The sequence below is a fragment of the Sapajus apella genome, unplaced genomic scaffold, assembly GCF_009761245.1.
Source record: "Sapajus apella isolate SASKATOON/1434 unplaced genomic scaffold, GSC_monkey_1.0 scaffold35, whole genome shotgun sequence".
NCBI classification, from domain to species: Eukaryota; Metazoa; Chordata; class Mammalia; order Primates; family Cebidae; genus Sapajus; species Sapajus apella.
In genome coordinates, this window is record NW_022436975.1 from 5,034,683 (window position 1) to 5,046,907 (window position 12,225).

Consider the following 12,225-nt stretch of genomic DNA (forward strand, 5'->3'; position numbering starts at 1 on the left):
ATACATTACATAAATGTATTGTTTACATATTTATATATATACCATGTTAAAGCCACTAATATATTAAAATACACACGTACTTATTTTTTTTTCAATATAATAGTTTCTTATTTGCTGTTCCCTTGACCTTTCCATCATTACATTTCTCAGAAGACAAAGTTTTGATCAATTTTAGCTTCTGTAAAAAATATTAACTGGTAAACCCTACCAATTTGTTATTTATAAAATTGCCAAGAATTGCATTAAAAAAAAACAAACTTCAATTGTTTTAAAACATTACTCAAGCAGATCTGGAGATGTCAAGATGCTCTTCATACAAAAAGGGTTTTTGGATAAATAAGTATGGGAATCGCTAATATGTCAGCAATTCTCAGATATTAAAAAATGCATACATTTAAAACACTAAGATATCTTGCAATACAGAAACATGTTTAACATCTAAGCACAGCTGGGCATGGTGGCTCATGCCTGTAACCCCAACACATTGGGAGGCCAAGGGAGGCAGATCACTTGGGGCCAGGAGTTTGAGACCAGCTGGCCAACATGGTAAAGCCATCTTTACTAAAAATACAAAAACTTAGCTGGGTGTGGTGGTGGGCATCTGTAGTTCCAACTATTTGAGAGGGTGAGGCATAAGAATAGCTTGAACCCGGGAGGCAGAGGTTTCAGTGAGATGAGATCATGCCACTGCACTCCAGACTGGACAACAGAGCAAGACTCTGTCTCCAAAACAATAACAACAACATCAACAACAACAACAACAACACAGCTAAGCAGTACATCTGATGGGGGTAAAACCCCCCTTATTGCTTTGATCATGAAAATTGTTTCTTCTCATGTAATAAAATTAATGACCCCAGATAATAATGGTTTAGAAATATAGTATACCAAACTAATGTCTAACTTCAGTGAAGACTGAGGCATCATTATTCTTGATTCGTCAAAATATAATAGGGGGTGGTGTGAAAAGAAATACAGGAGGGGGAGGAGGAGAAGGAGGTAGAAGAGCGGAGGAGGAGGAGGAGGAGGAGGAGGAGGAGGAGGCGGCGGAAAAGCGGAGGAAGGAGGAAGGAAGGGTGGAAAGAAAAAAAGAAACGGACAACAAAACAAAAACACCAAGTGCATCTATTTCCAGCAACCCTAACAGTGCAGTATAAAGTGTCTTCCTGTGTTATGGCCATTGTTTATCAAAAATCACAAATGCAAATATGAATCTTAAAGCTTTATGCTAACTGGCTTTTAAAGCAAAAAACACTTTTGACTTTTTTTAAACCACAACAATTTCTGCAAGTTTCTGATAAATGCCTCTAATTCTGGAAAAAAGGTTTTAAAACATACGGAATTTAGTCATGGTTAGGAAATAAATACATACACAAAAGGAAGGGGGCCAGGAGTCCAGTCCCCTAAACAGACGATTTCTTAAAAAAGACTTCCCTGTATAAAGAAATTAACAATATGGTTATTTTAGAGCTTTATTTAGGGCAAAAAATTATGTCTGCTTTTTGAAAAAGTAAATTAAAAGTTGACAATAATTCAAGTTTAAAATTTAACAATGGATTCAATTCTATAGACTTAAAAAGGAATATTTCTCTAGATATCGATGGTAATTAACAGCATATTCATGCAGTATGCTATAGAAATTTCAAGCTTATACAAAATTTTTTCTTTATAAAAGTAATTAAAATTATTAATGAACACTTACTAAATAATTTCCCAAAGGATTCCCTTTTTGATTTTTCTGCTTCATATAATCTCTTTCCATCTTTGACTAAAGCACCAGCCCACTAGAAGAGGAGAGCTTATGTTAAATAACAAAAACACACATAAATTCGTTCAAGTTCACATATAATTAAAACAGAATTCAACTTGCATACCTCCCTGTAGTGTTTTATGAACATTTTTCTTCTTACAACTTCAACAACAGCTAAGCAGTACATCTGAGGAACTGTACTAAGAGCTTCGACAATTTTTACTCTTTCTAACAGCTCTATTACGAGGCGGAGCAAAGCTTGTAACTTCTCTCCATCTTGATCGGCATGAAGCATTACAAAGCAACACCATCTATAGAATAAAATCCATTATTTTCAACATTCACAAAAGTTTGTCTAAAAGAATTCCTTAGTTAAGCCAAAGATATCAAGATACATAAGCTCTACAAAAATAGAAATTCCAAAGTTGATCAATAAGGTATTTTAGTAAAATGTTTAAGGGAAAAATCACCCCATCATTTGGGAGAAAGAAATATAAACATCAACTGTATACACCTTAAAACAGATATAAAAGAATCATAAAAGAGATATAAAAGAATCACTTACTTCAGTCTGACATGTAGGTTATTTGCTAGTTCTTGTTTGGCAGTGGTACACTTCTGCTTAATATCTAACAGTTTTCTATGATTTTGCAACATAATCATCAACTGATTTGCATGACTCAGGCATAAATCAGGTAATACGGATGCATCCTTTAAGTTTTCAGCTCTCATCTGATTAGCTAAAAATCCCTTTGAGAAAAGAATATTTCAAAGGACGTTAATTTTGTTTCATGAAAGGTATGGACATTCGGTTAAGTGAAAAATCTTTATGTTAAACACAAACTGCTCTGCTTTCAAACAATGTTTTTTAATCCTCTATTTTTCTGAATGTAGTAAATGCATAAATGGCTTCAGTGTTACACAGCTTCATAGGTCCGGTGAGTGAAGTTTTTCTACCAAAACCATGTAGAAGAGCCTACAACAATCCTCATAAATGTGGTTTCAAGAAATTACCTCTAGAAAGCCATTTGAAATGGTCTCTATCTTATGAGATGTACAGACAATAAATAATAAATCTCTTTCCATGATTTCTCTTCCCTTTTAATTGGGAGTGGTTTTTAAGTTTTAATTTCAATGTAGCTAGAATGTATTATATTGTGCTGTAAATGTGTTTAGCAAGATGCAAAATCAACTCCTAAAACTGGCTAATCTGAATGTATCTACTTTTCACCAATCACATTCTGAAGGAAGTACTGATAAACTATCTGCAACAGGGAAATACCATTAGCAGCAAAAAGTAACTGATGAGACACCTGTAAATAACAAAATATAAAAAATTCCAGTCAGAGACTAAACAGAATTGTAACATTTCTCAAATTTAAAGAAACACAAATCCAGATTCTCATTTTATTAAGTACTGATGTGTTCCTACTATGTATTTATCAGGAATGTGTGGTAAGGCCTTGTGGAGAAAGTAATAGAAGACACACTAGTGTCCTGGCTCCTTGGAACTTATATTCTGAGAAGAGACTGTATTAGAAAGCATGCAGTCATTTAATTATAATTACCATACAGTATAAGTACAGCATACTAAGAGAAAATAAACCTGATGGGATCAAGCCTTCAAGATTAGAAAAGATTGGCTGAGGAAATGAAGTTGCTGCTAAAACCTCAACTTTACATCCCCTGGTAGCCAAATAACATGACATACAGGTGTGAAAAATTGTCCCACTGGCCATATACCACCTAACTTCAACTGGGTATCCATTTTCTTTCATGAGCTCATTGAAAATAATCTTATTAAACTGAATTCTCTCACATTCAGATTTACTCCGACACACTCAGTTGAAAACTGTCTACCTTGGGGCCTACATTTCTGTCTTACAATTGTTCTCCCAACATACAACCAGGCAATGTAGATGACTTCTAAACACAGTCATTAGGAGTACTTAGGAATATCAAAAAATATCCATTGGAGAACTTAAATATTTAATTCCCTTCAAATGTTTAAAAAGAGTATACCACTCAGGTGTCAAAATCAAAGAAAAGATATTTTCTAAAAATAAGAGTATTATCTCTAATATTCATGTGGTGTTCTAAGAGTTATATTCCATGAGCTACCATAGTTTAACACAACAGCAAAATGCTACAATTAAATTAGGGTGAATGAAGATGTTGAAACAGGCTGCTCTATGAGCACAAGACAACAAAAATTAATTTTATAATTTCCATGGGGACAGCTTAAGAAACTTTCACTGAATTTTACTTCAGTTTGGATTCAGGGAGGTGAAATAGTCAGATTTAGAAAGCAAACAACAAAAGTTCAAATACACAAATAATGCATTCTTCCATTTTGAGAAAATAACTAATATTATCACCACAACCATATTCCCAGAAAAAGACTTTTCCTTGTATGACAAAACTCCATTTGCTGAACCCAAGTAGACCTGAGGACAATATCAGCAATAAGGATCTTTTCATATTACTATCAAATATAAAATCATCCAATTTATCTGCCTGACTGCAGAAGATTTCAGGTAATATAAAGCAGGAGGAATAACAGCAATATTTTTAAATATCAAAAGATTAAGGGGAGCAAAGAAAAAGTAGAGAGAGAAATATGGAAGGTCTCAGATAAGAGTATTGAAAGTCCTGGTTTATTCGATCTGTGAAATAGCTACAAAAAAATCTAGAGGATTTTATAGATTGATGGGTTCATAAAATTAAATATTAAAAAAGACGAATTTGACTGCATCAAAATTTAAAGATTTTGTTTTATAATCTGTCTAAATTATAATTAGAGAGACAATATCTGTATGATCTATAATAGACAAAGAATTATCCAGACAATATATAATCAACTCTAACAAAAACATGAAAATGTGGCAAATGGCAATTCAGAGTACATACATGGCAAAGTACATACACACACTGATAACAGAGAAATTACTCTTCTCCTTACTCACTGGAAGTATTGACTGATATTGCCTTCTTAGCAGGGCTTAAAACATTACTAATTAATATTTAAAATGAACAAACACCTTAATTCAACAATCTCATTAATGGAGATTGTGCCAAAAGAAATACTAGAACTAATACATGTAAAAATGGGTGTATTGGGATATTCAATCAATATTTCTAACATGGAAAAACTGAAACTAATCATAAAAATAAGTACGGATAAATACATTTTGTTTGACTCATTCTATGGAAGTTAAAAAACAACACTGCAGAAGAAGCAAATCAGGAATGCAGAGTTCTGTCTCTAGTAATAGTATCTAGCAAGGTCAACGAAGCTCCCTGTGGCTTTAGGGGTGGGAGATCTAGGAAGGCAGTGAGGAAGCCAGGTACAGTTAGAGGGCTAGGATCCAAGAGGATAAGGAAACCAAGAGAGAGGGTTAGGTGATTAGGAATGCTTTGCCCTAAGAAATTCTGCCGATTGTTAAAGAGGAGTCCAAAGTTAAAAATAAATAGTCAGCAGTCCTCAGTTCCCTGAAGGGCTAGAAAATTAAAAACTGAAGACCAGAGCCAAACAAAGGAAGGTACAATGGAACAGACGTTGCTTGTTTTCAGATCGCTAAAAGCTATATTCTATGATTAAGAGTAAACTGAAAGTAGAATGGCCATCCCAAGAACTAGAATACCAACTTCCAATCATCCAAATCTCTGAAAGTGAACTAAATTAATTTAAGATCGTAACTGCCCGAAGCACATACCAAAACCAAACATAAATTCTCCGTAGAAGAAAACGTTATCCTGGGCCTCATAATATTTCTTTTTATATATATTAAAAAAAAAATCAGGTACATGAAAAGGCAAGACCACAAGAGTGAGAATTATAAAAAACATCACCAAATATAAACAGACACACAGGCAATAGAATGAACAGATAAAGATTTTTAAATTGCTATGTGCTAACGTGTTCAAAGAGATGATGAATGGCTAAGACTAAATATTTGGGTAGAAAATTTGAAACTATATAAACAAAAGAACCAAACTGAAATTGTAGAGCTGAAAAATGAACAAAAATAAGAAGTGAGCATATGGTTAGCTACAGCTAGTCAATAAAAAAGAGAAATAGTTAAAATGTAGGTTAAAAGTAAATATCTAAAATGAAGCACAGATAAAAAGATGAAAAATACAGGAAACAAGTGTAAATGAAACGGATATGGTGAAAAGTATAGCACATGTAACTGGAAAAGAAAAAGCAAGTGAGTAAAAAGGAAGATCTGAAGAGAAATTGACTCAGAATTTTCCCAAATAGTGTAAGTCATTAAGCCACAGATTGAAGAAGCACTACAAGCCCGAAGTAGGATAAATACCAAGAATGCCATGTCTTGGCACCTTATACTAAAATCGCTAAAAACCAAACAAAATGCAAAGAAAAGACCACAAGTAAAATGCTAACGACCTAGAATTTTGTAAGAACCAAGTAAAAATATCCTCCAGAAATCAAGTGATTTAAAGAGATTTTCAAAAGACAAAATTGAACTTATCACCAAAAGGAAATACTGAAGGGCATTCTAATTTATATCATCCTCGACTATAACATCATGTTTTGTGTTTTACCTTAAACAAAAAAAAAAAGGGAAAAAACTTAATATGGGGTATGCAATTATTCATATGTTCCAATGAAAGAACACAATTAGAGAAAAAATATTGGCAGAGGAAAATTAAACTAGAAAACCGGGTGTCAGAACTGATTATGACATTCAACTGTTCAGTTATGGGTGGTTTTGCCACAATGCTTGCCATGGTGGGTGGAGGACAAGCAATCATGAATTAAAGAGAGGCACTGGTTTGCTGAGAAACATTCAAGTTTACCATGCTTACTTAGCCATTCTATCACCTTCCCTTGGTTTAATATCAGCTTTTTAAACAGTTCTAGGAACACGGCATTAAATCACACCTAAAACCTAGGTATTACTATTAAAAGTATTAGTAACTTCTTCAAGATTTCGCATTTTCTTTCTATTCTTAAAAAATTTCATTCTTTGTCCTATTGGGAGGGTAGTAGAAAGCACTGAAATCTTTAGCACAATAAATGAGATGATCATGTTTCTAATGTATCAAAAAATGTTGATTTCTCCCCCCAGCTTCAAACAGCAGTTTCATGGTTTATCTATAGGAGCCTGCGCTCACTTTATCAAACTAACAACAACATGCCTTTCTGCTTTATTACATGCAAACAATATTAACACATTAACAATATTCAAGGATAAAGTGAAGAGACGGTGCACACCAAATTGATATTGCACATGAAATGTGTGTACAGAAAAACCACAAATTCCTTTACCTGAGAAAAGTCTAAAATAGGTACCTGAGCGAGCTCTTTCTGTTCATTCACCAGTCGGCTGCAGCTAGCAATCATCTGGTCCAGGGCATAGAGCCGATCTTCAAGTCCTTTAATGGCTTTCATATTCTGATTATCAAGTTTGGCAATGGTCTGACGGCATTCTGCTATAAACGGTCGAATAATCCTTGGATCAAGCTAAATGACAGGGAATCACATATAAATACAATTTTCAGCAAATAGTTTAAAATATCTTTCATGCAATTATGACATACAGCTTTAGAGAGAAAGCAAGTGATAAAAGATATAGAATAGGAAAAGCATGGGAACTCTAAGTTATACTTTCATAAGAAGGTCAATAACAGGATAATTATCATCCTAGACAATACTGAATTTACACTAGAATACGTAATTAGGAATACAGTTTCAGGAAGCACACATTTCAATCAGTGCTACAATTAAATCACTTCTCAATATCTTTCAGAAAAAGGTATTCTCAAGGTAAGCTTAATATCATTAATTCTCTTATCAATGCAACTACTCTTTAAAACATATAAACTTCTTTGGCAAACTTATCTCCCTTCAGGAAACAGACAATAAAAAGTTTTTTAGTCTCAGTCTCTTTTCAGTGAATCTGCTTGCTCAATTATGCTTTCTCACTCTTCCATCTCTCCTGCTCCTGGCTTTAAGTCTACACATTTGCTGAAACTCACGGAATTCATAAAATTTTCCAATAATGCTCCCGGTCCCTTAAATATTTTACTTGGCTGCCTTTCTGTCTGTATTTTGCATAAAAACAGTCCTAAAACTACCCATAACCTTGCTTCACTTGAGGTTCTTTAATAGTTACCATGGCAGATAATCTTTTCCCAACCCTACAGGCTCTGGGAAGTTACTTCTACTGGTTCCTCCATAGCATCCTCTTCCGGCTCCCTTTTCTCTGTCTAATTTTCTTAAAATAGATTATTCAGAAGGACTTTGCCCTTAGTCCATTTTTACTGCTCTCAATATGATGTCAGCATTAAATATAATTTTTCTGGAGATAAGTCCCAAGCCTACTTCAATCACCAATCAGTCTCACAAATTCTCAAACTGTTTATGACTGTTTATTAATATATATATGTCGGTTTCAACCATGACACCTTCTATTGCTGACTTCCTATGCTTGTTCCTAATAAAACTCCCCACAAAACTTTCTTCTGCCTACAAATAATATCCAACAAATGAAGAATACAATAAAGGCTTCATTGATCTGGTATCAGAGAAAATCTTTCAGGCCTCTCATCTTCTCAAGCTGAAATGTCTATCATTTTTCAAGATAAACTGCGTTTTTCTACCTCTGATCTTTGTTCACATTTCTTATACTAACTGTTTAAGACAATCTCTACCCTCTATTTAAAGATCCTAGTCAAATACTACCTCCTTCATGCTGCCTTCTCTAATCTCTACAGTCAAAAAAAACCTGATTAATGCACAGTCTTGTACACAGAGAACATACAAAAGCAATTAAAACTGAACTATTTTATTGTTATTAACAAGAATCCAGTGTAGTCAAATAAGAGGCTGCATTTCTAACACCACCAAAAAAATCAACGAGAAACACTATTTCAGAATAGGCAGCACTAGTTTTGCACAATGTTGTCTCAACTGAAACTTGTACATTTGTAAACATTTTCTTGCTTTTCTCAATTTTGTGGTTAACTGAGTCCAATGTGTATATATTTCTACCCCAGAGTACTATGCAAATCAAAGCCTGGTTATAAATTATTAGAATGATAAAGATGAAAAAGATGACAAAAATTGGTTCAAATGTTCAACCTGGCAAAACTAAAATTACACATAAACTTAACATAGCAACAACTTAAAGACAAAACAAACCAAAAACACAGGTTCCTGAATACAATGTTTCTCAATTTAATAATTCATTGAAAGTGAAAGTGCACTGACAAACATAGGAGAGTATTTTATGATTCACTAGTTTACATAACTTCCTTTAAAAATTTTTTTTGGGGGGCCAGGTTCTGGCTCTGTTGTCCAACATGGAATGCAGTGGCATGATCACAGCTCACTACAGGCTCAAGCGATCCTACAGCCTCAGCCTCTCAAACTGTTGGGACTACAGGCACATGCCACCACAATCAGCTAATTTTTAAAACAATTTTTTGTAGAGATGGGTCTCGGCTTGTTACTCAGCCTGGTCTCAAACTCTCTGGGCTCAGGCAATACTCTTACCGTGGCCTCCCAAAGTGCTGGGATTACAGGCTTAAATCATTGTTCCCAACGGACTTCCTAAAATCTCACTGCACTTAACATTTTATTCCATTTATCCACAGCTAATAAAAACCTTTGAAGAAATGTTTTAGATTAAACATATTTAAACCACAGAATGTCATTAGCAATTGTTTAGCCAATTTTCAATAATTGGCAGTCAGTGGGACGCTTCTAATTATTAATCGTCAGAAACACAAAATCAGTTTGCCTTTTGTGGTATAATCTGAAATAAAACATTCAAGAGTTATCTTAAGGCTGGGCACAGTGGCTCACACCTGTAATTCCAGCTCTTTGGGAGGAGGAGGCAGGCAGATCACTTGAGGTCAGGAGTTCAAGACCAGCCTGGCCAACATGGCGAAACCCTGTCTCTACTAAAAACCACAAAAATTGCTGGGTGTGGTGTTGGGTGCCTGTAATCCCAGTTACCCAGGTGACAGAAGTTGCAGTGAGCCGAGATTGTGCCACCGCACTCTAGCCTGGGCAACAGAGTGAAACTCCGTCTCAAAAAAAAAAAAAAAGAGTCATTTTAGCAAGAATACACTTAAATCTAAAAATGTGAGTCTACAAAAATGCAGCAACAATTCTAAAATTTTTCTGATAAAATGGGGGAAAAAACCAATAATTTACAAAACAAGTATCTCTTAATTCACAAAAATATAAAACTAGTTATCCCATGTTAAGTGACTTATTATGGATGCCAGAGGTAATAAATGAATGGCAATGCCCAGATTTGAGACCCTGTGATTCAAAATCCTACTTTCCAAAATACTTATGTCTTGACTAATTTTCCGAGAAAGACTTTTTAATTTGGCAGTTGAAAATATTATGACACAAATACTGTTACAAGTGGAATTAATCTACAAAAATGAGAGATTTAAACCGAATTTCCTTTTATGGAAAAAAAAAAATCTTAGTACATGTTGTTATTACTTCACTGGCAAACAGCACTACTGTGATCAGATATCAAGTAAGTTAGTTGTTTTGGACAAAGCATCTCCAATCAGAGAGAAATCTCATGCTCGGTTCATCTTCAGAAATACCACTAGTGTTACCAAGAAAAGTATAGTATTCCTGAGAGGAGAAAAATATTGCTCTAATAAAAACATCATGGCAAAGTGCCAATTATTATGCAATATATCACATTTACAGATCATATACTTTGTAACATATAAATAAAAACATACAAATAAAATTTTTCAAAATGGATTTTCACTGCTTTAGAGCAAATAATATATATTTTTTGATTTCAAACATTTATTTTAAATTCTGGGGTATACATGCAAGATGTGCTGTCTTGTTACATAGGTAAATGTGTGCCATGGTGGTTTGCTGCACATATCATCCCAGCACCTCGGTATTAAGCCCAGCATCCAATAGCTATTCTTCCTAATAGAGCCAGTAATGTATATTATTTAAATCTAATGGGTATAATGCAATTAGTGAGTACTACATTATAGGCACTATTTTAAAGTCAGGTTAGTTGATTTTTTAACACACAAGAATAAACAAATACAAGTTTGTATTTTGCTTTTGTAATGTAACGCCATATAAAATATCACAAAGACTTCAGATATTGTTGATATGCCCTATTAAAAGTAGCATTAACCTCTAAAAAGAAAAAAGTGATCACTTAATAATAACACTATAGCTAACTTCTATTTTCAAGTATGCTGGAGAAGACCTTAATCCAAAATACAAGCTCACTATACTTACAAAATAAAACTAAAAACACAGTGTCTAAGTTTTGAATTTAAACAGCTCCGACAGATGCAATATTTAAAACTCAGAAAGAAGTTGCCTCTAAGGAAATGGTGACTGGAAAGAGGCACAAGGGGGCTTTCTGGGTAATAAAATTTTCAATGTCTTCATTTGTTTGGTGGTTATTCCTTGCATAAACAACTCAATCAAGACCTGTGTAGTTTACTGTACCTAATTATTGTTATTGCACTGGAAATTCTTCCTATATAATCTCAAGTAATCTTCACAAATTTACAATCAATTCATAAATAAAGTTAAGAGTTAAATAATTTGATTCAACCTATGTTAAAAAGTTTCAATCCACGGCTCATTTATTTCTACTAAAGGGTAATATCCATTCTCTCAGTACATAAAATATTTAGGATAAATAATGTAATGTAGTTAAATGACATAAGAAATACTAAATTAACGTAACTTACCCTGCTCATAGAATCAAAGCACTTCCTGACCAAAGATTCCACATCATTAGGTCTATCTTGAACATTTATCCAGTCTAACAAAGAAACATTAAAAAAGGGCAGATCACCATCTTTAGTATCTATCGAAGTTTCACCTTGCTGATGAACAGTACTTTGACAAGATTCCCTAATTTCTTTGCCACTTTCAGCATCTGTGGTATCTGGGGACACATGTTCCACTGACTTGGGAAATGAGGTTAACAAGGATTGGTTAGTTGTTCTAGGCATATCAGGAGAGAGCACCAGTTCAGTGGATCTTTTCATCTCAGCTTTTTCTGAGGCTTCATGTTCAGGTAAAGAATCCATTCTTCCCAAACATTCTCTGTAACTATGTCTGGTTAGGCACTCCAACAGTGGAATCTTGGCCATTACTGAAACTGCAGTTCCTAAACTTAAAACACAAAAGATCTGTCAGTAAAACTATGAGACTGCTCTAGTTAAGAATTAGCATGCTTGAATGAAAACACGTATTATTACGTACACAAATCTCACCAATTCTCCATTATATTATACATACATAAATTAGTTTATCAGCTAGCTATTCACTAAAAGAAGTCCACTTTAGTAGAGAGAGGGTATGATGAACATACTGAAATATCACTCTAGGGTAGGGTGCGGTGGCTCACACCTGTAATGCCAGCACTTTGGGAGGTCAAGAGCGGCAAATCATTTGAGATCAGGAGTTTGAGACCAGC

General features: G+C 34.2%; 1 protein-coding gene across 5 annotated transcripts in view; it reads right to left on the reverse strand.

Annotated features, from left to right (window-relative positions):
- Positions 1-12,225, reverse strand: part of RB1CC1 (RB1 inducible coiled-coil 1) — a 106,219-nt gene that overhangs the window by 38,442 nt on the left and 55,552 nt on the right. For all 5 annotated transcript variants that reach the window (XR_004274401.1, XM_032296078.1, XM_032296076.1 and 2 more), the window contains exons 7-12: positions 11,492-11,921; positions 7,071-7,241; positions 2,316-2,500; positions 1,875-2,061; positions 1,703-1,784; positions 1,373-1,434 (exon numbers count right to left, since the gene is read on the reverse strand). Coding sequence is in view for 4 of the 5 variants with exons in the window: in XM_032296078.1 (XP_032151969.1) it covers positions 1,373-1,434; positions 1,703-1,784; positions 1,875-2,061; positions 2,316-2,500; positions 7,071-7,241; positions 11,492-11,921 (1,117 nt within the window). In the remaining variant the exon portion in view is untranslated. The remainder of the gene's footprint in view (positions 1-1,372; positions 1,435-1,702; positions 1,785-1,874; positions 2,062-2,315; positions 2,501-7,070; positions 7,242-11,491; positions 11,922-12,225) is intronic.